Here is a 27927-nt window from a genome sequence, read left to right as displayed (position 1 = left end):
ATTTTGACGTATTTGCTCTTCCCAGTATCTAGAACTTCCCTATGTTTCTTTGGCCCACCCATCTGTCTGTTGCTGGCTTCTTTAAAACTCAGCTTAAGAGCCTACTTGTGATGGCTCAGTGGCTTGTGGTACTTGCTATTTGAGTTTTATGACCTAAGTTCAATTCCCAGAACCCATGTAAAAGTGGAAGGAGAGAACCAATTCCACAAAGCTGTCCTCTGACCTCCATGTGCACACTAGTAGCTCTTCCCACCCCATAATAAAATATTTCAACAGCTTTAAAAAAAAAAGTTTAGACAACTTAAGCTATGTCCTTGAAGCTTTGACCAAACCTTTGCCCTTCTTCTCAGCCTCTGTATCTTAGGTGACTCATTTTCTGAACTCCCACAGGATCCAGCATTGGATTGGCAGTGGTACAGATCTCTCTAAGCTTGTGGAGAAACGTCTGGGTTTTTTCTGGCCTTTTCCCTCTGCGTCCTATAATGATTGCAAATTCTGGGAAACATCAGAGGAAATGAGCATGTGAATCCTCTTAGCTTCTTGCAAACAGAATCAGAGCCCAGACTATCAGAAACACGCTGACTTTAGTGAACGAATACACAGTGGTTGAAAAGTCAAGGACCCCAAAAACTCTTATGTGTAGAACTTTCTTGGATTTGAGGCTCAAAAAAAAAAAATGTATTTAGGAATGTGTGATGTGCTTGTGGATTTGAAAGGTTTTGTTCACCTGAGTTTTAACTTGCTTTAACAGAAGGATGCTGTGCAGTGGTCTCGAAATGTAGCTGCAGTGGATGGAGAAGAACCGGAGGACTCAGCTGATGTGGAAAGCTGTGGGTCTAATGAAACCAGCACTGTGAGTGGAGAAAATGATGGTAAGTGCTAGAGCAAGAGACAGGAAAAGACCAGGTGCTTCCTAGGGACTAAACCGTTGTTTCCTTGTCTTCCAGTATCTCTGGATGAAACATCGTCAAATGCATCCTGTTCTACAGAGTCTCAGAGCCGTCCCCTTTCCAATCCCAGGGACAGCCATAGGGCTTCCTCACAGGTAATAGGGCGTATTGGTGACAGGATAAGAGAGTGGGTTAGTGAAAGCAGTCACATAACAGGGCTCTTTCATCTTCAGCAGATGTCAGAAGATATGGTTGAAGAGAGGAGAGAGGAAAATTGGTTATTATAGCATTTTACTTCATTTTGTAACAGCATCTTACTGTGTAGTTCTGGCTAGCCTTGAATTGGCTATGTAGACCAGGCTGGTCTTGAACTCAGAGCAGTCTGCTTGCCTCTGCCCTCATAGTGCTGGGATTAAAGATAGATACTGCCATACACCCTTCCTGGTAACATTTTAAAAAGCAGCCTGTAGGGAACTGCATATTAGGCCTGAGAGTAGTATCTAGGTAATTACGTTGATGGTGGTGGTGGTGTTGTTTTGGTCTTTCAAGACAGGGTTTCTCTGTGTAGCCCTGGCTGTCCTGGAACACACTGTAGACCAGGTTGGCTTCAAATTCAGGGATCCGCTTCCCTCTGCCTCCTGAGTGTTAGGATTAAAGAGGTGCACTACCACCACCGTGCTGTAATTATGTTTTTCCATCCTCCTTTTTTGTTTTCCTTAGCCCTCATATAGCTCAGGCTAGTCTTACTTGCTATGTAGCAAATGATGGCCTTGAACTCCTGATCCTCCTGTCTGTCTCCTAGGTGCTCCTTAGGGCTTTGATTACAGATTTGTGCCACCATAGTTACCTCATCCTGCTTGTACTTATACCATGTTTGTAAATGTCCAGGAACGTGTTACAGTGCATTGAGAGTATGAGAACATGAACTTCAGAGGCAATGGTTTGAAAGAGGACCCTAGCCGGGCAGTGGTGGCACACGTCTTTAATCCCAGCACTCAGGAGGTAGAGACAGGTGGATTCTGTGAGTTCGAGACCAGCTAGGGATACAGAGTGAGTTCCAGGACAGACTCCAAAGCTACACAAAAACTCTCTCTTGGGGGGTAGGGGAGGGGCTAGAAGATGACCCTGCCAATTTACTTTTCTTCTGTAGTACTGGGGATTGAATCCAGGACCTTGTGCAGGCTAGGTAAACACTCTACCACTGAGCTCTATCCTCAGCCCCCTGTTATTTACAGTTGTGGCAAATTCCTTATCTATAGGATGGGAACAATGGCATATGATTTTTTGTTGTTGTTGTTTTTGTTTTTGTAAATCAGCTGAGGGGTGTGCTTGGTGCATTGATATTGGATACTTGTATTATCCAAGTATCCAATTATACTTGTATTAACATTGCCTAGGAGATTTGTGTGCATGTGAACTCTATTTAAAGATTTATTTCTTTTATTTTATGCATCTGAATGTTTTGCTTGAGTGTGTTTATGTTTTATATATGGAGTAGGGCCTTAAAAGGAATCGTATACATTGGAACTGGGACTTGGAGATGCTTGCTAACTGCCATGTGGTACAGGGAATCAAACCCCGGTCCTCTGGAAGAGAAGCCAGTGTTCTTAACTGTAGCATAAAGGCTGGTTTGTTGGGGTTTCTGTCCCAGCCGGCAAATTCCAAAGAAAATCACACGAAGTCTACATTAGGTTGTAAACTGATTGGCCCATTAGGTCAGGCTGCTTATTAGCTAATTCTTACATCTTACAGTAACCCATAATTCTTGTCTGTGTTAGTCTTATGGCTTGGTACCTTTTTCAGCTGTCAGTTTACATGTTGCTTCTTCGGTGGTCTGGGCAGGAATCGCAGAGGGAGCTTCCTCTTTCCTAGCCTTCTCCTGTTCTCATTGCCCTGCCTCTACTTCCTGTCTGGTTGACCCGCCTCTACTTCCTGTCTGGCCAATCAGCGTTTTATTAAAATACATGATTGACAGAATACAGACAATTCTCCTGCACCACTTAACTGCTAAGCCATCTCTCCAGACACTACTATAAAGCTTTAAAAAGTGTATGTTTGAGCCAGGTGGTGGTGGCGCATACCTTTAGTCCCAGCACTTGGGAGACAGCAGCAGATGGATCTCTGTGAGTTGGAGACAAACCTGGTCTATAAGAGCTAGTTCCAGGACAGCTAGGACTGTCTCAAAAAAAAGAAAAAAAGTGTGTGTTTCTTATTTACCAGTTTGTGGAAATTAAAGGATGACTTTGGAGAGTCCGTTCTCTTCTTTCCCTGTTGGATTTTGCGATAGAACAAAGGCCATCAGGTTTGTGCAGCAAGTGCCTTTAGCTGTTGGGCCCATATCACTAACCCTTCACATGAATTCAGAAGTGAATGAGTAGCACAAAGCCAAGGAGTCCTGTAGTGGCGCTGTGGGTGACTCCTTTCTTCTTTTAAATCCCTCCTGGGAACACAGGCAAACAAACAAAAGAAAAAGACGGGGGTCATGCTGCCTCGTGTTGTCCTGACTCCTCTGAAGGTAAACGGGGCCCACGTGGAATCTGCATCAGGTATGTGTGGCCTTAATAGTTGTAGTACTTTTTCCTAGGGTTCTGGAGACCTGGCTGGGTCAGCAGCTTTTGACTTAGCAGTATGATAGCAGTAGAGTTGTTGAATCCATGAAAACCCAGGAAGGCAGTGTATTGTGGTGAGGGCTTTGTGTTGGATTCTTCCATACGCCCTCCTCTCACCTCCAGGGTCAGCGCTGAGCATCTGATGATGACTTTGCCAGTGCTTTGTAATTTGGCATGAAAGCTGTGGTTTGGTGTTTTTTAGTGATACTTTAATGCCACGCCATGAGGTGGTAGTCTCTGCTAGCGAGGGCTGGGAGCCAGAGCATATCAGGGAGAGCTGGGAGAACTAAACTTGTCTGATAGGTATATAGTTTGTGATACTTTTAACAAGTGGAACGCTGTGCCCTCAGGGTTCTCAAGCCGCCATGCCGATGGTGAGAGTGGTAGCCCATCTAGCAGCAGTAGCAGCTCTCTGGCCTTGGGCAGCACTGCTATTCGAGGTCAGGCTGAGGTCACCCGGGATCCTGCCCCACTCCTGAGAGGCTTCCGGAAACCAGCTACAGGTGAGTGGGTTGGCACGTTTCTCTGCCTTTAAGAGAGCCCCCTGCAGGCCTGAATGTGAAAAGATGCTATCATCTTCTCCAGTTTCTCTTTCAGTTTAATTTTACTTCTTGGGTGACCCGCTGTTTTTTGTTTGGTGTTTTTCCTTATATTTTGATTATATCATGTGAGTAAACTTCTACAGGCAGAAATAGTCACATAGCTTCTTGTCCGTCCCTGTGGTGTCTGGCCCATACCTGCTTCATAAGTGTTTGAATTGCTCTCTTCAGGAAGGATCCCCATGTCCATTTTTGCCTAGGCAGTGTCTTGAGTGGGAGCGTGTGTTGAATTTGGAACATGCAAACAAACTCAGTATGGCTATTTGTAAGGCTAGTATGCTGTTTGCTATTTCAGGATTGGTTTTAAGAAACCTACCCTGCGCCGGGCGATGGTGGCACACACCTTTAATCTCAGCATTCAGAGGCAGAGGCAGGCAGATCTCTCTGAGTTCAAGGCCAGCCTGGTCTACAGAGCTAGTTCCAGGACAGGCACCAAAGCTACACAGAGAAACCCTGTCTCGGGGGTGAAATGCATGAATGAATGAGTGAATGAATGAATGAATGAGTGAAAGAAACAAACCCACCCTGCTATGATCATTTTGTAATTGTATGAAACCATTATAAGAAGAATAGCAATGGATTCTGAAAGTTAGAATGTGTCATTCCTAAGTGGGAATGAGCCTTTACTCTCTTGATGCAATTGCAGTTTAGCAGCAGTATGTAATCCAAGATCTCCAGGTCTCTTATTTATAGTGATTTTTTTTTTCAAATAAAAATAGTGATTACATACTTCAAAGAAGTATGACCCTTCACTTGGTTTTTAATAACCCTTAGTACTGTCTGCCTGTAGAACATACCTCATTTGCAAAGCCTTCTTTGTAAGTGTTTCTGTAGTATACTAACTAGATTTGCTTCTCCAGTTTGACTTTGTGGAGCTTGTTCTCCAACCCCTGCCTGCTTTTCTTGCGAAAAGTGTTTTCCTGAGGCTTTGATCCTGGAGGAGGCAAGCCTAAGTAATCTCAGAATTTTGATTTTGTTTGTTTATTTGTTTAAGCTGAAAATCTATACCCTTACTTCCAAAACTGCAGGTCAGATGAAGCGCAACAGAGGGGAAGAGGTAGATTTTGAGACTCCTGGATCCATTCTTGTCAATACCAACCTCCGTGCTCTGATAAACTCTCGGACCTTCCATGCCCTGCCATCGCACTTCCAGCAGCAGCTCCTCTTCCTTCTGCCTGAAGTAGACAGACAGGTGCCAGCGCACGGGTCCTCTTGGTCTCTGTCTAGGCGGGCTCCTGTTCTCTGCAGTCGCTTACTGTTCTCATTTTGTCCCTTGCCCCCTAGGTGGGGACAGATGGCCTGTTGCGCCTCAGCAGCAGTGCACTCAATAACGAGTTTTTCACCCATGCAGCTCAGAGCTGGCGGGAGCGCCTTGCTGACGGTGAGTAGACTCCATCACACGTGGCTTCAGATGCCTGGCATGTGTGGGATTTTGTAGCTCTGAGGTTAAGAGTGTTGCCTGCCACCGGCTGGTGGCAGTGAACGCCTTGAGTCCCAGCATTTGAGAGGCAGAGGCAAGCGGATCTCTCAGTTCCAGGACAGGCAGGGCTACACAGGAAAACCTGTCTCAAAAAAAAATGCTCTTTCAACCCAGTTTTAATTCCCAGCACCTACATGGAAACTTAGAATTGTCTATTACTCTAGTTCTTAGATCTTATGTCCTCTTCTGGCCTCCTCCTGAGGTACTAGGCATGTACATGGTGCTCGGATTAAATGCAGACAAAACACTCATACATATTAAGCTAAACAACAACGTAAGCACTATTACTTCTTAGGCTTTTGTCTAAGATCCAAGTGCTAATTTTTACTACTCTTTTTTTTCTCAAAGATTATTAATGTAAGGCAGGCTTTACTCACAGTACTAATAAATGTGGTGTTATTAATAGGATACACTGCTCTTTGAAACACAACATATTAGGGATTTCCTTTCTACGTGTTCTTTTTATCGTTAATACTATATATGTGTATACCTTCTGGTAAATGGCATTATGTAGATGTGTGGAAGAAAGCACTCCAGGGTGACATACTCAATGCCACCATGTTCTCCTTTTGTCATAGTCACTTAGAGTAAATGTTAGCTTCTCTAAATTTAGTTTTTTATAGTAGCATCATGATAAATGTGGGGAAGAGGATCCCAAAATTACCCCTGGGTTTTATTATTATTGATAGTTTATGTGCAGAACTGGCATTTATTACAGCAAAGTAATATAAAGTAAAATCAGTAATGGGAGAAGGCACACAGGTAAGATGCCAGGCATGGGTTTCTGAAGTCCTTTCTGTAGAGTCAAACAGGACAGATGAATATCTCAGTGTGAAAATGTCTACCAGGGAAGATTGTTAAAGGCTTGGTACCCAGGATTTCTTTTTTTTTTTTTAATGTATGCATGTTTGTGTATGTGGATATGTGCACATGAGTCCAGGTGCCTGCAGAGGCCAGAGGTGTTAGACCCCGGAGCTGGAGTGACTGGAGTTGGAACCATCTGATAGGAATTCTCAGAACCAAACTCTCAACCACTGAACCCTGGCACCCAGGATTTTATTGGGGAAATTCTGTTGGTAACCACTGATAGTCCTAAAAGGAAACCGTGCGCTCATTTTTCACCATCTTCTTTATAAAGAGCTATTAATATAAGACATTGAGTCCTAAAAAGAAAGCAGGTGTCATTAGCGTGAATAGCATTGTTGACATCAAGAGCAGCACAACTCATCAGTTAGGGTAGTTAGAGTACTTGAAATCCAGGTTTCCAAATGCCACCAGATGGGCAGACTCAAAGTCAAGTAAGTATTCAGGTCTGCAGTGGTAACTTTTTCTATATAAGAAGAAAGAATGGAGCCAGATGGTGGTGGTGTATGCCTTTAATCCCAGCACTTGGGAGACAGAGGCAAGCAAATCTCTGTGAGTTCAAGACCAGCCTGGTCTACAAGAGCTAGCTCCAAGACAGCATCCAAAGCTAAAGAGAAACCCTGCCTCGAAAAAAACAAAATAAGTAAATAAATGAATAAATCAATGAAGTAAGAATGGTTCTTTTGGGCTAGAGAGATGGCTCAGAGGTTAAGAGTACTGGCTGCTCTTCCAGAGGTTGTGAGTTCAGTTCCCAGCAACCATATACATGGTGGCTCACAACCACCATAATGAGATCTGGTACCCTCTTTTGTGGTGTGCAGGCAGAACACTCTATACATAATGAGAGAGAGAGAGAGAGAGAGATTTTTTCTCATTTGTTTATTGTTTTGATTAGTGTCATGCTGTGAGAGGGCCACTGATTGATACAGGAGTTATGTTCTTTTTAAAACTGCCTGGTAGGAGCTGGAGAAGGTGGGCCCACTGGTAAAGTGCTTACCATGTAAGCATGGAGACCTGATTTTGATTCCAGAACCAAAAAAAAAAAAAAAAAAAAAAAAAAAAATCTGTGTGATAGCCTCTTGCCCCTCAGTGACACGTCATCAATCCAGCACTGGGCAGGTGGAGATACACTTGCTAGCCAGATAGCCTAACCTAAGTGGTTAATCCCAGGCCAATGGAAAACCTTATTTCAAACAAAATGCCCTATATTTGGGTAGAGATAACTCCGCAGTTAAGAATACACCCACCCTGCTCTTCTGAGACCACATTTGGTTTTGGACACCCATGTTGGATGTAGGGGCTCTTACAGCCTCTCCAAGCCTCAATAGGCATCTGCATGCACACATGGGACACTCAGAGACATAGGAGTAGAAAGAAAGCTTTAAAACAGACAAACCAACTTAGATACCTGCCAAGGTTTTTCCTTTGCCCTCCACATGTTTGCATGGGCACATAGGTAGATGTACTTGTGCATGTACACAGACACAAAAAACAACAAAATGTGGGACAGTCAATGTCACTTATCTAGGATCTCAGAGTCTGTCTCCCCCCCCCACACACACACACACAGGCAGGGAAATTCTAATTTCTCTTTTAAGAAAGTAAATTTTCAATTCACCAGCAGTAACAATCAGAGGGAGAAAAACAAAAACTAAATGCTTGTTTTAGAATCAAAAGACTTGGATTTCTGTAGTACAAATATATTAGTGCCCAGAATTTACTAACTGGAAGTCATTTTTCTCTTTAGGTGAATTTACTCACGAGATGCAAGTCAGGATAAGGCAGGAAATGGAAAAGGAGAAAAAGGTGGAACAGTGGAAGGAAAAGTTCTTTGAAGACTACTATGGACAGAAGTAAGGCGCTGAGTGCTATGAATTCTGGTCTGGGCATTTTGCGGGGATGGAGACAGTTGGCGTCCATATCTGCAGCTTCTATAGGCATAGATTCAACAAACTAGTTGAGATTGTATAAGGGGAAACTGCAATTTTGAGAGTATGCATTTATCAGCACAGCTTAACAACTGCTATGTCAACAGTGAAACTGGGTCTGCAGATGATTTGGAGACGTAGGTACTCAAGGCTGAGATGGGCTTAACCCAAGTGATCAAGGCAAGCCTGGACAATATAAAGAGAGCTCATTTTTTTAAAACCTATGATGGGAAGACAGAGTGCTTGTCTGGCCATGGATTGGATTCTTAGAATCACAAAACAAAAAAATAAAGTATCCAGGAGCACACAAATAGGTTATATTACAAACATGCCATTTTATCTATAAGGGACTTAGACATTCTTGGATTTTGGCATCTGCAGGATGTCCTGGATACTAAGGAATGAAGGTAGTATTTACATAAGGTGTGGAGGTGACCGTGGCTTGACTCATTTTTTTTTTTTTTAATGCTATCCACAGTGAAGTTCTGGGATTAGTGCTGTGTGCCATGTATATTTCTTTCATTCTAGCTAAGTTATCTGAGGTACATATTGTTCATAGAAACAAAGATGCGCACTTTCTGGCCTATAATTGATTGTGTGAGTTTGATTTGCAGATTGGGTTTGACCAAAGAAGAATCACTACAGCAAAAAGTGGGCCAGGAGGAGGCCAAAACCAAGAGTGGATTGTGTGTCCCAGGAGAATCAGCACGGCCACAGCGTGGGCCCACCACGCGTCAACGGGATGGGCACTTTAAGAAACGTTCTCGGCCCGATCTCCGAACCAGATCCAGAAGGAATCTGTACAAAAAACAGGAGCCAGAACAAGCAGGGGCTGCTAAGGATGCAAATTCTGCACCAGATGTCTTACTCTCCAAAGATGGGGATACTAAGACTGACTCAAAAGGGATGAGCAGTCCCCCTGGACCGGATGTGTCCTCCGCAGCATCCAGACAGGAGGGTCCTAAGTGTCCCAGTGAACCTGTGACTTCCCGGATTCAAGCAGAAACAGACAGTTTGGCATGTATCTCTACATCTCCAGACAGAATCCCTAGCTTACCTCAGGACACTGTGGCTCAAGAGACAAAGGATCAGAAGAGGAAATCCTTTGAGCCGTCAGCCTCCACATCCTTTCCTGAAAAGAAGCCCCGGCTTGAAGATCGTCAGTCCTTTCGTAACACAATTGAAAGTGTTCACGCCGAAAAGCCACAGCCCACTAAAGAGGAGCCCAAAGTCCCGCCCATCCGGGTAAGAGAATTTGGTACCTAGAGTCCCAAGTGCCAGATTTCTTTTGAGGGTCATGAGATTGTGAAGATTTTTGTCTTCACAATTCACAGGGAGAAGGGCAAGAGCAGAGGCCCTTAGGCCCTGGCATGAATTACATGGGGTACAGAACTTTCTGTAAGAAAGCTCTCCGTGACCGACTTAGGATGATGCATTGCTTTTCTTCACTTTGATTAAAATTATCTTGAGGTCAAAATCCTCTGATGTTTTACTGTTTTATTAGGTGTCACGAGGTCTAATTAGAAATTAGATTTGAAAAGTGTGTTTGCTGGCTCACCCATACAATCCTAGCACTTGGAAAGCAAAAGCAGGAGGATTGCTACCAGTTCAAAGCCAGCTTGGGTTAACGGAGTAAAACTTTTTATCAGTGAGTAAAGGAGCTTGCTGCCAAACCTGATGACCTAGATTTGGGACTCATGGCAGAAGGAGAAAACCAACTCCTACAAGTTGTCTGCTGACCTTCACATGTGGTTGTGGCATGTATACTGCGTATGCACAATTAATAAATGAAACAAAAATTTCAAAGGAGAAAAAAAGATGGGGAGGTTTTAATGCAGCATAAATGGCTCTTGAGTAGAGCCTACTCAGAATGAAGTGGTGTCATGGGTTGCCATTTGACTATGATTATTTTAATTTTTAGGAAACTGAGTTTTCTAGGCCATGACCTCTAGAGATAACTTATGTTCCAGTTTTGCTGTGTACTTCCTAGTTCATGCCACCCTGTTAAAACTGCTATTTATGCTTCTTGCAGATTCAACTTTCACGTATCAAACCACCCTGGGTGGCTAAAGGTCGGCCCACTTACCAGATATGCCCCCGGATCGTCCCCATCACGGAGTCCTCCTGCCGGGGTTGGACTGGTGCCAGGACCCTTGCAGACATTAAAGCCCGTGCTTTGCAGGCCCGAGGGGCGAGAGGCCACCACTGCCATCGAGAGGCGGCCACCACTGCCATCGGAGGGGGGGGTGGCCCGGGTGGAGGTAGCAGTGGGGCCATCGATGAGGGAGGTGGCAGAGGCGGCGGCAGTGGTGATGGTGGTGAGGCCTGTGACCACTCTGAGCCCAGGGGAGCCCCAAGCACCTCTGGAAAGGGTGCGTCAAATCTACAGCGAACACAACTACTGCCGCCTTGTTCTCTGAGTGAAGAGCACACTCCAGCTGAAGCTGTCATGCCCAGAGCCAGAGGAGAGAACTTGGCTTCTCTCAGAAAGGAGGAGTACTGCCTGTTGCAGAGAGCCCCAGGTGTGCTTACAAGTGGGCTGGAAGATGCCTCCCAACCCCCTATTGCTCCCACTGGAGACCAGCCGTGCCAAGCTTTGCCACTACTGTCCTCCCAGACTCCAGTGGCTGAGAAGCTATCAGAGCAGCCTAAGTTGCTTCTAGATGGTAGAACTGAGTGCAAGTCTGGTACCCCTTCCTTGGAGAGGGGTAATGAGGATGAAGGACCTGCTGTCCCCTCAGTGAATCCTGTGCAGTCTCTGGTGGGAGATGTAGGAGGAGGAAAGGATCAGGCCTTTGATGATATTCCCAGTGTGGAAGAGCTTGTAAATGTGACACCTGCTTTTATAAATGAATTGTCATTGGCTAAGTACCTAGAGGATAAACCTGCTGATGATGAATTAGGACTTGGTGACACAGGCCCCCTCTTAAGGAAAAGTAATAGACAAGAATCTTTGAAAACTGAGGCTTTTGCATCTGGCAGTGCTGCCTCCTGGGTACCCATTCTGTCAAATTATGAGGTAGTAAAAGACTCTGAGTCAGAATCCAGAGAAAATTCACCATTTCTGGAGCCCCGGGATGGAGAAGAGTGGAAAAGAGCTGTTCCCCTCATTTCTACCATGCCTGGGGAGTTGGCAGCCACAGAAAGTGTGCCCCACCCTGAGAGCTGCGCTTCACTCTGGACAGCACCTCCAGGAACCATGGCCAGTGCTGGCAGTGATGGTGAGCAAGTAGACCTTGAAAGGCTGGAGATGAATGGCATCTCTGCAACACCCAGTCCTCACAGCGAGTCCACAGATACAGCCTCTGACTCAGAAGGCCACTTCACTGAGGACAGCAGTGAGGTTGATCCAAGTGAAACCACAGTGGCAAAGGGGTTGTTGGTGGGCAGGAATGAAAAGCAGGACAGGGACTCATCCGTCTCACTGTCCAAGGTGAGCAGTAACCTAAGTGTGCTTAGAAGGACAGAAGGGATAGCGGCTTCTCAGAGCTGGGTGTCTAGAGTATGTGCAGTCCCACACAAGATCTCAGAATCCCTGCTGCTGTCCAGTACTGAATGCCAGTCCAGGTTCGTGTGCCCACCTAAACCTGCTTCTTCAGTGGAGGTTACCAACCCTCTTGTGATGCACCTGCTGCATGGTAACTTGCCTCTGGAAAAGGTTCTTCCTCCAGGTCATAGAGGCAGCAAGCCAGAATCCCCTCAGCTGCCACTTAGAGAGCAGAGCCAGGGTAGAGGTGCTGTACAAGGTACTGGGGAAGACAATCACCTAGTTGCCAGAAGCAGCCCTGGTTCTGCACTGGCTTGGAAGGAGTCTCTTCTGGCCCAGTGCTATGCAGGTCTTGGCAGGGCGAAGGCCTCCCAGGCTCCTGGAATGCCCCAGAAGATTGCCAAAATGGTTCCAAGTTTAGACTCCCAGCATCCAGTGGCAGAACTAACACCCTCCTCTGGCAACCTGGAAGAAATAGATTCCAAAGAGCATTTCTCTTCTTTCCGTTGTGAAGAGCAGAAAGAAGCCCATTCCCAGTCCCAAGGCAGTGATCCTGGTACTGCCCCAGGCCAGTATCCAGGGGATCACACTACCTCCGAAGTGCCATGTTTCTCCTCTGCAAATGTGAGCCTCTCCTTTGGTCCTGAGCAGACAGATAGGACCCTAGGTGATCAGAACAATGCTGGTGGTCAAGAGAAGAAACTATTTGGTCCTGGGAATACATTTCCCACCCTTCAGTGCCCCAGGTCTGAAGAGCAGACACCACTACCTGCTGAGGTCCCTCCAGTTTTTCCCAGTAAGAAGATAGAACCAAGCAAAAACTCAGTATCTGATGGCATACAGACTGCAAGGGAAGACTGGACGCCAAAGCCATCACCTGACTCTCCTGGTGGCATCAAGACTGAGCAGATATTCTCAAGGGGTCCCCTTAAAGCAGATTCAGAGAATAGAAAAGCTGCAGGGTATAGTCCTCTGGAATTGGTGGGTCAGTTGCAAGGAATGCCTTTTGTTGTAGACCTGCCTTTCTGGAAATTACCCAGAGAGCCAGGGAAAGGGCTAAGTCAGCCCCTGGAGCCTTCTTCCATCCCCTCCCAACTCAACATCAAGCAGGCTTTGTATGGGAAGTTTTCTAAACTCCAGCTGAGTCCCACCAGCTTTAATTACTCCTCCAGCTCTGCCGCCTTTCCCAAAGGCCTTGCTGGCAGTGTGGTGCAGCTGAGCCACAAAGCCAGCTTTGGTGCAGGCCACACTGCATCACTCTCCCTGCAAATGTTCACTGACAGCAGTGCAGTGGAAAGCATATCTCTCCAGTGTGCATGCAGCCTGAAAGCCATGATCATGTGCCAAGGCTGTGGAGCATTCTGCCATGATGACTGCATTGGACCCTCAAAGCTCTGTGTATTGTGCCTTGTGGTGAGATAATAAATTATGGCCATTGGAAACATTGTACACTTAGTGTGTGTATTTTAATAATGGTTGATCTTAAATCTGTATACAGAATATCCTTGCTATTATGAACTATCTCTAGGCAAGATAAATCTTGCCTCCCCCTAAAATTTATAGTGCTTGAGCCCTCTGTCACTTGACACCCTTCTAGTCTTGCTGGGAGGGTTTTCAAGGGGCCGGGTGAACTTGTGGTTGCCCACAACCAGCCAGCCTAACCCTCTTGGAGTCAGGCAGTATAGTGTGGCAGGGCAACCTGTCTGACACCCAAATGGACTTGAAATTGAAGCAGGAAGGTTGGGTTCTCCATGGATGGAACTCACCTACCTGAACTGAGCAGGAATGTCAGTCTTCCACTGCCCCTCCCTGCCATCTTCTGCTACTTTGCTTGGGGAGTTGATGGTTGCAGAAGCCACACAGGGTTAAAGTAACTTCCGTCATTGCCCACCAGGGGATCAAACACCTGCTGATCTTGATGTCATATTTCTGTCATTTGCCAGTTGATGGAGCCAAGTTGACCTTTGGTTCTGGTGCTTTACCCAGTTTGGAACTTTTATCTGTCTGTAACCCATGGATCCACAGATTCTTTTGGAAGCTTGAATAGCCCTTCTTGAACAATGGGGTATGGAAATAGGGCTGTCTGCTATGGAAATGCTATCTGTAGACCTGAGAGTCAACTGTACAGATGTTTGCAGGGAACTCCTGCTTCTCACCCACCCCATCACACTTGACTGTGGGAGTGGACACCCATGCACCTGTGTATGTGAAAGTCATTTTACATTTCCAAGCAGTCTTGTTTCTTATTTTTATATTTTTAACTCTATTCTTGGATGTATAAAGTGAACTTTTTGGCTTCTGTAAGTATGCTCTATGCACCTCTAATGTTTTATCTTGTATTTATATGTTGTACACAGTACCGGCCAATTCTGTAAATGGATGTATTGTACAGAGAACATGACCATCTCTTCCTTATTTTACGTCTTCAGCACCCTTGATTAAAATGGTGTTGTTTACTTCTGTGCACCAATTGTCAGAGCCACTGAATGCTGTGCTGCCTGATGTGAGAAGGAAGTTACTGACTTGTGACCTATGTTTGGCCCTGTGCCTGGTCACCTGTCACCAGGGAATCGCCAGCGCCACAGACAGCTGCTCACACACCGCTGAGCAAACATGTCTTGTTCCTTGTATCTATTCTCTTCCAGCCTTGAGTGGCTGCTCCGCTGCCATGTATGACAAATCACCATCACCAGTGTTCAGTGCTTCTGGATTCATGGGTGAGTTCCTTGGGCGGCCCCCAGACAGGCCTTTTGAATCTGGCTCCAAGGTCGTCACCTGTCAAAGCAATATTGGGTATCGCTAGGCTCCTTTTGACTTACTTTTGACAGATTTCAGGGGAACAAAGCCATGCCTGCTGCCGCCTCTCTCCTAATATGTTTCCATCAAGTAGACACCGTTCGTATTTGTCTGGCCTCATCCCAGTCCCTACCATTTCTTGTATCTTTGCTTGAAAGTTGGGACTCCTTGTTTAATTTAGCTGTCTCCTGTGTGAGTGCTTCTGTATGAAGTATGAAAATTTGTGTGCCTTGAGCGAATTTCACTTTTCTCTGTAAGTTGACTCCCCCCCATTTCATATGTGGTGACTGTCTTTTGGGGGGAGGGTGTCCATCAAGTGTGAGTGAGGAGCTGGTAGTGATGGGGTACAGATTCAGTATTGGCCGAGTTCATGTTGTGTGCTCATAAGTCTCTTCTACCAAAGACCAGGAGCAGGAGCCAAGTGTGTCCAGTCTTCTTCTAAGACCTTTGCTGTCTCAGAAGTGAAACTTGACAGTGGTCTGGTCCATGGGGCTGCTCAGAAAAGCGCTGCTCTTGTATGTCTCATTGGTATTGGAAAAATAAACCTGTACAACCTGCACTTGTCTCCCTGTCCTCTGTGGCTGCCTGTTAGTATGGGGTGGTTTGGTAAAGTAAGAGCTGGACAGGTCCTCTTGATGGGATCCTTTGCACAATGAATTGGCAGCTAGCTCCGCTGGTCTTTGAACTCTTGATTTGGTGAGCATTTCCACTGGGTGTAATAGAGCCAGAAAGCTGATAGAAATGATGAGAACTTTTCAGATAGAAACTTTAAAGGGCTTACTTCCTCCTTCCAGGAACTCATTCAAACCACCTGCCTCAAATGGAGATCTCTATATGGATTCCCATGATTGGTAACCTCCTGGCAATGACTCATTCTGGCCTGGTCATAGTATGAGACGATTCAGGGTCACCGCTGCTTGACCAGCCTGAAGGATGCCTTGGTGCTCCAGGAAAAACTACTTCAGAAGTGCCTAAGTGCACGATTTTATGATTGTATTCAAACATAACTAAGCAGAATTGAGGTGATGGAAGTGAACGTAAGCATAATATCTGTGAATGGAAGAGGCATGGGCTCTTTGAGCACAAGTTTTCTAGGGCTCTTGTTGAACATTTCTACCGTGTGATGCAAGCCCCTGCTGGTGAAGATTTGTTCTCATGCCTTCATGCATGCTACCATGTCCAGTTGTCCCTCATGTCTTCAGTTTAGACTCTGCTGGGGACAGAATGGGTAGTGGTTAGAGGATGGGCTGTATCACATACCGCTCTGTGGGCTTAGACACAGCACTTTACCTGCCACTGTTTTGCCCAAATGTGGGAGCTAGTTATATCGACATGGAGTGATTGGCACACTTGCCACCTGGGAGGTACGTACTCCAAGCCAGGATTAACAGCTCCACAAACCTGAGAGTTGAAGTAGCTGCTACCATGCTTCACCATTGTCTCAGAGGGGGCTCAGGAGCCAGGCTTGCGGGCTGTGCTGAGGTGGCAGTGCCAGGCAGGCTATGAGATGGCACCCGGTGTTCAGCCTCACTCTATAGCTGTCGAGTGCGGCGCTGAGATTGGAAAACCAAGCTAATGAAAGCACACGATGTCTGTCTGGTCAGCTAACATGCCCTGGGTGAACTAGGGCTTCTGCCGTGCAGTGGCGGTGCAGGCCTTTGATTCCCACACTCAGGAGGCAGAGGCAGGCAGGTCTCTGTGTGTTCGAGGCCAGCCTGGTCTACAGAGTTCCAGGACAGCAAAGACTACACAGAGAAACCCTGCCTTGAAAAAATAAAATAGAACCTCATTTGAAAGGGGTGGAGTCTGTGTACACATTGAAAATACCAGACCCTCAAAGTGAGTTCCCATACTGGATTTCCCCATGTTAAGGGACTGTTGGGAGCTGTAGAGAAGGTGGGGCTTGTAACCTCTCTACAGCTAGTTTACACCCCAAAATGGGCAGAACTCACACTTTTTGTCTTCATTTCACATTGAAATGGATACCTGGCATACTATTGTTGGGGTGCTGTCTTGCCTCAGTAGGTGGGTGTTGGTATCCTGGGCATACTCCTGGGGAGTGCACCTGCTGCACCCTTTTTTTTAAATTTTATATATTTTTATTATGTATACAATATTCTGTCTGTATGCCTGCAGGCCAGAAGAGGGCACCAGACTTCATTACAGGTGGTTGTGAGCCACACCATGTGGTTGCTGGGAATTGAACTCAGGACCTTTGGAAGAGCAGGCAGTGCTCTAACCTCTGAGACATCTCTCCAGCCCCCACCTGCTGCACTCTTTCAGAATGCACACAAGCTCTAAAGGCAACCCGCCTCTGTGTAATAACTCCTGGATGGTAAGCCTAATTAGACTGAATTCATATAAGGGTTGGAGGGAGATAGACCTTTGCAAAGACTGAAAGATTTTCTAAGTACTGTGCTCACCCATGTGTTTTTGCTTTCGTTTCATTGTGTTTGAGGGGTGTTTTTGGCTTTTTAAGATAAGGTCTCAAATAGAGACTTTCTGTATTGCCTGGAATTCACCGTATAGACCAGGATAGCTGTCAACTAAGATCCCTCTGCCTGCCTCTGCCTCCTGAGTGCTAGGATTAAAGGCTTGTACCACCCAGTGGTATTATATTTTTCAAAGGATCTCTTTTCCCAGGGTTGGTCCTGCCTCTACTTCCCAAGTGCTAGACATGGACCACTCACCATGTTATGTGGGTACTGGTGATTAAACCCAGAGCTTTGTGCATGCTAGGCTACCCCTCTACTGAGGCATTCCAGGTAATTTAAAAGGACAACATGTGTGTTCTTCCCGAGTGGATGAAGGGAAGATTTGCCAGTATTAAGTGAACTTGTCACTGCTTAGGATGGCATTTCCCATTTGATGATGTCCTATGTCAACTGTTGACAGCAGTGAGGTCTGATGTACCACCTAAAGAAGCAAGAAAACGATCCAGTGTTTTCTGTACTCCAGCTGCTTCCCCTGGAATTCCTATGTACTGAGGAGTAGCAGCCTTACTGGGGAGGTAAGTGTTTTCTGATGGCTGAGAAGCCACGAGGCTCTGCACGATCTTGTTCTTAGGTACTGTCAAAGTCGTGGGGCTTTTGTGGTCCCTTAGTGAATCTCAACAGTAGTTTTGGCAGGATGGGAACTTTCCTTGGCATTACTGAGGATTTGCTGGCCGTTGGCACCCATGTCTGGCAAGGATGAGGTGAGGAGGCATATCTTAGGCCATGCCATACCTAACCCTATCTGCACAGCTCAGGTGTGTAGTCGGTGAGGGTTGCAGACTGCTTGCAACCCTCAACTGCTTGCTCAGCCATTAACGTGAGCATTTGGCTGCTTCACAGAATTTATGCTTTAGTAACTGGTAACGTAGCCAGGTGTGCTGGGCATACCTTTAATCATAGTCTTTGGGCAAGCCTGGTCGACATAAGAGTTCTAGGACAACTAGGGCTCTGTAGATCCTGTTTCAAAAATCAAAACAAAAACCTGCTTTTATCTGCAGTTTGATAGTAAAAATTTTGCTTTTAACTTCTGCATTCAAAATTTCCTTCAAGCTCATGATAATTAACTTGTTCCCAGCCATCTTCCTGTAACGATTCCTAAAAGCTTAACCTAAAAATGACTAATAGGGTAAAAAAAAAAAAAAAGCAAATCCTAGGGAAAGTGGCCTTTTGTTTTCTTTCAAGGTAGGATTAGGGTTTTGCCTAGAATTGGATGTCAGGTTACTGAATGCTGAGGACTAGGAGTTTTCCAGGCTCTTTGGGGGTTGCTGTGAACTCAGATTCAGTCAGCTGGCCTGGCACCTGCCTAACAGGAGAGGGCACAGGCCTTGCTGTCACACAGCTGCAGCTACATCCTGAACTTAGGAAACGTGTGAGTGTGCCTCTGCTGCGTAGCCCTCTAGGGGGAACAAGGTGACTGTGAGACTTGACTGCATGGCAGGAGACCTGCCACCAGTGCTCGGCACAGTAGAGAAGTACCCTTCCCTCCCTTTCCAACAGGCTGGGTGCCAAAATGGAAACCTATTGATGATGTATGCCTGTGAGCCCACTATTAGCTAGGGAAAGGTGAACTCTATTGGTAGGAAGATGTCTCCAGACTAGATTCAGAAGGACCAAGAGAGGTTGACAGTGCTGCTGGAGGTGGGACACAGGCAAAGCTCAGCTCTGGGTTTGTTGTTCAGTGTTTATTAAGTAGATTCAGTCTGGTATATGATACACAGTTTCAAAAGGAAAAGGGTTCCACATACTTATGACATCAGTGCATTTAGCAGTAATACCATGGAGATAACCGCTCATTAACAGCTCATTGGTCTTCTGGTAAGTGAGGGAAAGAGGGCATCGGCCTGTGCTAGTCATTCCACAAACAAAACAGAATTTAGTAGCCGCATCACGTAGAAAGACACATCCTAAGAATTAAAGTATTAAGCCACATTTACTGGGAACTCTACAGAACACAAACACTTTATAGAGCATTGAGGAGGAGGTCCTCACCTGCTTAGAAGAGCCACATTAAGTTGCATAGGTGCATATCTGTAAAAATATAATTTAGCGGTGAAACCATTGATTAATAAAGTCACCTTTAAAAGTTGGTGCCATCCACTGCTTGCGGTAAGTGCCTTATGCTTACTGTCTGGAGCCCCTGACCCTCCCCAGAGGTGATGGGAACCCTGAAGAAGTGCTTGTACCATCTGCACTGAAAGTCACAGTCTCACCTGACATGGAATTTATGCTCTTCCAAAATGTATCTCAGTTATGCCAGCAGATTGATGACTTCTTGTGTTGTCCCTAAATCCTGCCTGGCTTGCTCCCGAAGACCCATGAGTCCTCTTGACCTTCTATTGCCTGCTGCCCAAAGAACTTCCCCCAAGAGCTGGGCAGCGAAGTCCTGCCTTGCTGTCTCCTGTGTGCTAGCCCATACCCAGCGGACAGAAGGTGCTATCTTGATTCCTCTCCTAAGTGAACACATGATAGAGGCACAGGGCATCCACCAGGCAGAGTGTGTTGGCAAATCTGAGTTCAAGGTGGTGTAGGGTTTTGTTTTTAGGTGGAAACGGGTACAAAGTGAGAGGTTTTGCTTTGTGGCTTTGCTAAGCAGATGAGCTAGTGAGGTGCATCTTCCTCCTCGAGCACGCGTCTTGCAGAACACACAGGGATGGGGCGTCTGTACATGTAAACAGTACACTTCCACTGAGTCCAAAATTAGGAGCAAAATACAAAGGTTCACATTGGTCTTAGGTAGATACAGGCAAGAGAGGATCGAGCTGTTGAGCTCAGAAACAACAAAACAAAGTTTCTAAAGCACCACTAAATTATATAAAAATCAGACCACGGACGGATTGAAACTGGTATTCTGGTGAAATACTTTACTATCTTGTAAAAAGTTTTACAAAAAATTACAAATTAAAAGTATCAACCCTCTGAGATCAAAGCAGCATTTTGAGAATGAACTGGTAGTTAATCCTATAACCACCTGTGGAGTCATATGTGGCCCTTGAGAATAGGGGAGGACAGATGGGTTCCATCTGTTCCAAGTCCTCTAAGACCCTCCTAGCTCTGCCTGCCCCTCCCCAACACCATCCTTGGGAATAAGCTGCCCATTTGAGTGGTGCGAGAAAAGGCCATGTACACCATCACTGCTCTTGTGTACACCATCACATCACAGGTCATCCACCACTTCTCTTGACACCTGCAGGATCTGCCCTGCAAGGACTCTGGCACTGGTGTATCCTACAGTGCATTTCCATTTCACTTGAGATCACCGATGATTACTTCATGCTAAACCTTCCACCAGCCTGGAGTGGCTGTAGGGCAGGGCTTTGGGGAGCTCCCCTGGGAAAAGGCAGGCCCAAGTCAGAAGGGGAAGACTTGAAGCTGCATCTTTTAAAACAAAAGTAAAACAGAACAAGTCCCCTGACTGAACTAGGTAATAGAATCCTGTGTCCATATTAACTTGCTCCTGATATGGCTGTCTCTGAGGCTTTGGGGACAGCTTCTCTGGGAAGAAGTCCAGATCAGTATGACAGCATCCACTGTCCTGCAGTCCCTCTGGAAGCCATCAGCACTGGCACTGGTTCTGCTTTTCTTGAAAACACGTAGAACCTATGCTTACACCATACTCTGGGAGCAGGCTGCTGGTGGCTGCTCAAGACAGTAGCTATGGTGACTGATCAAGACTGCTTGCACTTAGGAAACACCACTTAAGGTCTACAGATCATGCTCTTTCTTGAGTCCCTGCCTAGTCTCTTCTCTCGTCTTCCAGAAATGCAAACCATTTGTGTCTAGCTTGGGTACTGCCTCTGGGAGCAGAAATGACATGGTAAGTAATTGATACCAGAAATTCTAGGGCGGCGATTGTCTCTGCCAATTTTTAACATTAATATTTTCACAAATTGCCGGGGGTAACATTTTGCAAAAGATCTGATTACTTTGTAGTATTCACACACAAAAATAAATATTTACACAAATTCAAACATCCAGGAGTCTTACTGAGCAGGTGGGGAACTGGGCATATGGTCGGCCAGCTGTGGGGAGGCCCTGGGCACTGGAGCTTGTGCTGTACGAAGGGGGCTCAGGTGTCCTGGCCCAGTCCAGAGGCCTGGTGAGCGGGCACATGAAGGCAGAGGTGGTGTGGCTGGGTAGGCATTGGAGGCCATATGAAAGACCACATTTAACCCCAGGGAGGAAATGTGCAGGGTGAGGAGCCCTGCCTGGCAGCCCTGAATCTGAACAGGTAGGGAATCTGCACTGCACTGCCTGCCCACCTGTTTGGGAAGGGGCACCTGCTCTGGGATCGAGAGTGGCTTTCTGTGGTTATCCTAGTGTCCACGCAGCCCTGGCTCCCCTGAGGCCTCCTTGCTCTGAGGGAGGAAAGGCAAAAGGGCTTCTGCCAGCTCTGGGCAGGGGCAGGCAGCAGAGTGCTGCTGTCATGGCTACGGAGTGTTGAGGGAGAGGCCCCCTGGCCTGCTGAGGTCTAGGTGAATCCCTGGTTTTAGCAGCACTGGTAGGTATTGCACAGAGCAAGAGGAAGTGCCTATCAGGAAGGAAGGAAACCAGGTCAGCTTTTTCTTGTCCCTTGTCACACTCCAGGGACTTGGGTTTCTTAGAGAACAGGCCTTTCCACAAGAAAGTCTGGTCCTAGGAGAACACAAGTAGCTCCCCCACTTGCACCGATGGTCTGACCCCTTTACTCCCACCATGAGGTGAGGGTGGAAGCACAGTCCACCCTGGGGCACACAGGTGCCTGACAGAGAGCTGGCCCTGAAGAAGTGGCCCTTCTAGCAGGTTATCTGGGGCTGAGGCCTGTGCTCATCAGACCTGGGTCCTTGACCAGCTCCCGGCACTGCATCCTTCCAAGATCTCTAAGAGCCAGGCAATGGCAAGCTGCTGGTTTGTAGGGCCAAGCCCCTCCCTCGGTCTGATGCAGATAGATACATTGTGTGGGAGTTGGGGAGACAGCCATTCAGAACACGCTTGGAGCACATCCTGGAAAAGCCCACGCTGGAGTGTGAGGTAGAATACAGGTGACCGTGTGACTGGAACTCTGGAGGATGGGTGGGGGCTTTTGTTTGCAGTGGGTGCGGGTGAGGTCCTCCTGTTTGGCAGTTCCTGGCAGTGTCCCTGTGGCAGCACTGGGATCTGCAACAAGATAGCCTAGTGGAGTGTGGTAGCCTTCCCAGGGGTGCTGGGCACTCCAACAGCGAGCTGGTGCCTAACTGCTGGCCTCCAGCCCACGTCAGTGTAGTGATATGGAATGTTAGGTACAGGGGTACATCCTTCTGATCAGACAGACACAGACTGGCAATCTGTACAAACACAAAAGAATCCATTTCAGAAAAATAAATTACTAAGGGGAGAGGAAGAAAGGGTCCACGTTTGCTCTTCTCAATAAATATGCAATTCTGCTCACCTAAGACTTCAAAGGTAATTATTGGGATGGGGGTTCTAACATCAGGGTCCATGAAGATGAATTCTAAGTAGAGCTGCAGCCCCTGTGCCTTGTCAGGGGAGCCCAATCCTTCTAGAGCTGCCCCATTGGCCTCTTTCCAAGCAGGTCAGAGCACCCGTGTGGTGAAATTCCAAAAAAAAAAAAAAAAAAAAAAAAAAAAAAAAAAAAATAAGGAAAAGGAAAAGGGAAAAAAAAGTGTCCTTGTGCCCAAAGTCTCAGATGCTTGGACTGTGGCTAGAAACAGCTCTTTTGGGTCCCACCTCTTTCAGAAAACAATGTACCAACTGGTGAGGCAGGAAGCTGGGTCCAAGCTGGGACAGCCTCCTTCCCTGGTGCATTCTGGGGGCCAGCGGGGTCAGTTCTGCTGTAAAATGAGATTTTCCAGTTCATCCGCAGAACGCAGCAGGAAGGCTGCAGACTCTCGGTAGCCGGCGATGAGCTGCCGCACAGCGCTGATCTCTGTGGGGCTGAGCTGAGCCGTGGGCATGGTCCTGCTGGTGCTGTTGCTGGAAGGGGTGGGTGTGGGAGGGGTGGGTGTAGAGGCCCCACCTTTCATGCTGAGGTCTGTGGGCCCTGTGGAGATGCAAAGATGGTTTTAGACTCCATAAATTTTAAAGAAAATAGAAGTCTCTGCCTGTATCTGGGAAGGGTTCCCTGTGGTTGGGCATAGCATTAGATGGAGACCCTGGTCTATTTGACGGCTGTAATCCCAGTATCTAGAACAGGGCTTTTACACAAGGATTCTAGGCTGAACCTCACTGGCAACCATATGACGGCAAAGTTCACATGGCAAATGTGTGGACAGTAAATCTGCCTTAGGAATGGGGTGGCATGCATCAGGCTTTGGCATAAGGCACAGCAGGGCTCCAACCTAGCTTCTGGCCTCTATACATGCCTTTCACTATCTTTTGAGGACTCCTGCCAGACACAATCCCAGCTCTGGTCCTCAGACAAGAAAGGCAACCTGGAGACAAAGAAGCATGCATGCCTTTAACTCCTGACTCCTGCTTCTCCCAGGTAGTGGTCAAGGTTGGAACAGCAATAATAGCCCCAGGAAGGAACTGTACTATAGGCACTGTGAGAAAGAGCTGTTGGTATGTTTGGGGGACAGCAAGGTGCATGTGCCATTTCTCAAAAAAAAAAAAAAAAAAGGACAGTTGAGAGGGGAGGCATACAACACAGCACATGTTACAGTGAGGCCGTGAATAGCCATCATCACAGCTTAGGCAGCACCCCTCCCCTCGAGGGTTTGTAGGTGCTTATGGATGGAGGAGGGGCGAGGTCTGCTGAGCCTCAGCTCCTCTTCCTCTGAGGAGGTCTCTGTCCCAAGTGAGGAGGCTGGTGCTGCTGGAGCTGACGAAACAGAAACCACAGGACCCAAAGAGGATTTCTGGAGAAACTGTCTGTTGTCTGCCCTCTACTGGCCAACTGTGGCAGCAAAGGAGCCCAAGTTCTTCAAAGCTCTGGGGACAAGGGCACCCACCACAAGCCACCTCTTTGCCTCTCCTTAGCAGCTCCATGGGGTGGGCTGCAACATTGGAATTCAGTAGGTGTGTGCTCAAGTCTTTCTTTGCCCCCTCGCTCCTCCAAACTTCAAATTCCAAAGCAAAGCAAGGAGCCTCTGGGGAACAGGAGGTTCCATGAAGCTTGAGAAAGCAGACAGCCCAGTGGACAGGCTTTTCAGCTGGTGAGAGGACTAGCTGCAGGGCCCACCAGGACAGACTGCTCAGTAGGCCTGGGACTTTTGGAATAGACTCCCAGGAGACATGGAAGTGTTAGGAGCTTGAGAAGCCTTGTAGATATTTATCAAGAAAATAAGCAAAGAAGAGGGCTGGGGATGACAGACCAGGCACTTGACGAGCCTGTCACCCTAGGCAGCTCCTTTTCCTGCCTGTTGCCCTGAGTCCCCTGCCTGCCCTCATCCTTTATTCTCGGAGGCTGTCTTACAAGATGCTCCTCTGGGCATCAACATGTCTCTACTTCCCTGTAGGTTTTGAAGGCCAGGCTTGTTCATTGCTGAGTTTACACTGTAGTGCTGAGTTTACACTGTAGAGATGGACAAAACCTTTGTCTTGGAGACTTCTAGACTAGAAGGAACGTCTGGTGATAAATTTTGGAAACAACTGTTGCTAAAAGGAAGTTGGTGCAGCCCCTGATTGGGAAAAGAAGTTGGCATCTGTGATTTGAACAGTTTGTAAAGTTATTTTTTGCCTCTAACCAGAGAATGTGGATGGTTTGCCAAAAAAAAATTTCCTTGGGGATGTGGTCAGTGGTGAAATAGCTACTCTGGGTTCAATTTCTAGCACCACAAAAATAAATAGCCAAACAGTGGTGACACACGCCTTTAATCCCAGCACTCGGGAGGAAGTGGCAGGCAGATCTCTGAGTTCAAGGCCAACCTGGTCTATAGAGTGAGTCCCAGGACAGCCAGAACTGTTACACAGAGAAACCCTGTCTCAAACAAATAAACAAATCAATAAAAATACAAATGAATAAATAACAATGCTCTTGGAACTGAGAAGACAGAACAGTTAGGTGTGTTATAATCAAACACAGGAAGAAGGAGAAGGGCTGTGTGCTGCAGAAACAGAACCAATCAGATGACTGGCTTCCATGTTGGTAGCCTCTGCTAGTTTTTCAACATCCCAAGTGCAGGACCCGAAAGGGATGCGAGAGGTTTGATTCCTTCTGGCTGTCTCTGGTCTAGGCAATGTCCAGGGTATCAAAGGGCACCACCTGCCACAGTCAGATGTGGTCCCAGGCCCCCCCCCTCCAATTCCCAAATCTCAGCTCACTGTACATGGCTGCTTAGAGAGCTCTCCCACCCCTCCCCATCCCTGTTTCCTGTAGCCTATATGACCTGGACCATCCCTATGTAGGCTCTGGTTACAGCCAGACTCTTGGGTTGCTGGTGGCCCCTACGGGATTAGTGTGGGCACAAGCTTCCTAGCACCCCAGGCCCAAGGAGCCTGGTCTGGTTCTATCTAAGCTCATTCCTACCTCCAAGAGACAACATGAGCAAAGTAGGGAGGATGAGCCACTGGCATAGCTATTGTGGGGTCCAACCTGCATCAAACAGTCATGTGAAAGGCTCTGACTGAACAGGACGGTGGGAGGGATGGCTGTGTGACACAGTAGCTACTGCTTGTTTTCCCCAACCACTGGAGCCACCTGTGCTCGCAGGTCAAGGCTGTTCCCGCCAAGGAGGAAAATGGTCAGATCTTGGTCCTATGCAGCTCTAAGGAGCCAGCATGTTCAGAGATAGGTTACATGGGGCAGACAGCTACCCCTTGATCTCAGTTCTGGCTGCTACTCATGTCTTTCAAGACCCACACCCTCTTGAGAGGCCAGGGAGCCACCACAGTTGCAGTCCCAAGACGGGCCATGCTGCGTGTACCAGGTGGAGACTTTGCATGTACTGCCTGGGCATGACTGGCCACCAGGTCATTCCTACCTCAATCCCCAATTCTAACCTCCCTGATCCTGAAACCCACTTCAGATACTCCAGCAATGGGGCTGGAAGGAGAGTGACTCTGATCAGCCATTCTACCTGGGGTGTGCGCCACTCTGGCCTGGCTCTGGGGATTTAGGTTAAGATGCATAAGAAGGGATGAGAGGCTAAGCCCAATCAAGGACCTTCCAGACACTAGCACTTCCTTCCAGTTCTGGAGCACAGTAAGCATGAAGGTGTGGAGCAAGGGGTGGGTGGAGATGGCTTAGGCTTTCTCCCAGGGCTAGGAACTGGCTCTCCCCCTTGCTACTCAGGGACAATCCTAGACTCCTAGACCCTGAGCTCCCCTGCCAGCAAGTGCCTTTTCTTCCTCCTGCCCCCTTCAGTAGCAACATGATGTCTTCAACTTCCTTCAGTCCTTGGCCCCTGAATAATATTGATGCATACTGCCTCTGCCTCCTGCCCTGGCCCTAGAAACATTCTCATCACAGGGTTACAACAAGACGATGGAGGCCAGGTCTTCTGTGTTTAAAGCCTAGGAACTCCCAACCCCAGCAGAGCCCGACATCCCCTGACCACACTGTGCCTGTTGGTGAAGGGTTGAATGCCTGTTCCACTCCCATATAAAACAATACCTAATGCTACAGGAGGTGTAGGAGGTATCTGTCTGTCTCTGCCATCCTCCCACTGCCAGGTGTAGCACCTGTACCACAGATTCCTGGGAAGCACTTGCCAAGCTGCCCAGTTTAGGTATGGAGCAGAGGAACCCAATGTCTAACAATCACCAAGATGACTTAAATGGGGGCTCCATGGATGGACGGGCTAAGGCTGGGTCAGATCCTGGCTCTGCGACCAACTCACAGAGAGGGGACTTTCAGGGAGTGAACCAAAGATGGGCACTTGCAGTGACTGGCAAAGGCAATGCCATTAGAGATGAGAAGGGAGTCAAGGTTTTCCTGACCTCATCTGAAGACTGGCTGCTAACAGCGAATCCGAGCCATCGCCCCTCTCCTCCCAAGGGCTACTGTGCAGACCACACTAGGCATATCTGGAGAACAGGCCTAACCCTACTTACCGTTACTGTGATTTCCTGTCTGGAGGGAAGCAGAGGGCTGCAGGTTGCTGCTCAAGGACCCATAGCCACGGTAGCTGTAGTTGAGGCCACCGTTGACGTACACAGGGTCCTGGGAGTAGGCAGAGGCTGGCAGTGAGTAGGTGGAATGGGTGACGGCGGTGGAGTCCCGAGAGTGTTGCTTATCCAGGGCTATGGGTTCATCCTGCAAAGGAGGAGGACAGTGCTGGGGAACCCGAGGCACAGCAAGCCTAGGCACTGTCCCTGACACGTGGTAGGCAGAGCACAGTCCTGTGGTTCCTGGGACCCAATGACGTGACCTGGGGATGCTGCTGGTTCTCTTTCCTTGGCATCTTACCCCAGGGATCTCCCCTGACTCCATCCTTTCTGCCCCCACGGTGCCATCAGTCTAGGACTATGTGACAGCTGCCCTCCCACCTCGCTGCACACCCAACTGCAGGTGTGTGTGCAATGGCCAATGGCCTCTGTTCCCTGGTACAGCACGAACGCGTACCTGTGAGGACTGGTAGATCTCCAGGCGCATCCTTTTAGCTGCTTTTCTCGTCTCACTCTCACAGGCAGCTGCTAGGATGTTTTCTGCCATGGCTGAGGTCAGGTGGGGAGGAGTGGGTCTGGTCTGCAGGCAGAAGGGACACAGAACTGGTGTTTAGGCTGGAACGGCCCTGGTCAGGGTCAGGGTATGGCAAAGCAGGTGTCTGGGCCTGTGTTCCTCATCTGTGAAATAGGCCTACTGAGAAGTTAGGGTAAAGGGGTCTGGAGAACAGTGCTGGTGTCAGCCAGGGTGGCCGGGAG

The 27927-nt window shown here is 47.5% G+C and overlaps 2 protein-coding genes across 9 annotated transcripts in view; one reads left to right on the top strand and one right to left on the bottom strand.

The window, feature by feature from the left end:
- The window catches only part of Asxl1 (ASXL transcriptional regulator 1), a 64967-nt gene extending 50646 nt beyond the window's left edge, over positions 1–14321 (top strand). For all 4 annotated transcript variants that reach the window (XM_085697202.2, XM_085697201.2, XM_085697199.2 and 1 more), the window contains 9 exons: positions 752–872; positions 948–1045; positions 3343–3436; positions 3850–4002; positions 5127–5290; positions 5383–5479; positions 8190–8295; positions 8985–9615; positions 10403–14321. In XM_085697202.2, the coding sequence (XP_085553328.1) occupies positions 752–872; positions 948–1045; positions 3343–3436; positions 3850–4002; positions 5127–5290; positions 5383–5479; positions 8190–8295; positions 8985–9615; positions 10403–13279 (4341 nt within the window). In that variant the 3' untranslated portion in view covers positions 13280–14321. The remainder of the gene's footprint in view (positions 1–751; positions 873–947; positions 1046–3342; positions 3437–3849; positions 4003–5126; positions 5291–5382; positions 5480–8189; positions 8296–8984; positions 9616–10402) is intronic.
- Positions 14322–18815: 4494 nt separating this feature from the next.
- Nol4l (nucleolar protein 4 like) overlaps positions 18816–27927 on the bottom strand; it is a 120595-nt gene continuing 111483 nt past the window's right edge. For 4 of the 5 annotated variants that reach the window (XM_087911098.1, XM_087911100.1, XM_087911101.1 and 1 more), the window contains 3 exons: positions 27629–27751; positions 27118–27319; positions 18816–23164 (listed from right to left, as the gene is read on the bottom strand). In XM_087911098.1, coding sequence (XP_087767224.1) covers positions 22947–23164; positions 27118–27319; positions 27629–27751 — 543 coding nt within the window. In that variant the 3' untranslated portion in view covers positions 18816–22946. The remainder of the gene's footprint in view (positions 23165–27117; positions 27320–27628; positions 27752–27927) is intronic. The other variant, XR_015739041.1, reaches the window with a different exon arrangement.

This window comes from Myodes glareolus, chromosome 10 (assembly GCF_982192425.1).
Source record: "Myodes glareolus chromosome 10, mMyoGla1.1, whole genome shotgun sequence".
Classification (NCBI taxonomy): domain Eukaryota; kingdom Metazoa; phylum Chordata; class Mammalia; order Rodentia; family Cricetidae; genus Myodes; species Myodes glareolus.
This window is presented reverse-complemented; position numbering and strand designations above follow the sequence as displayed.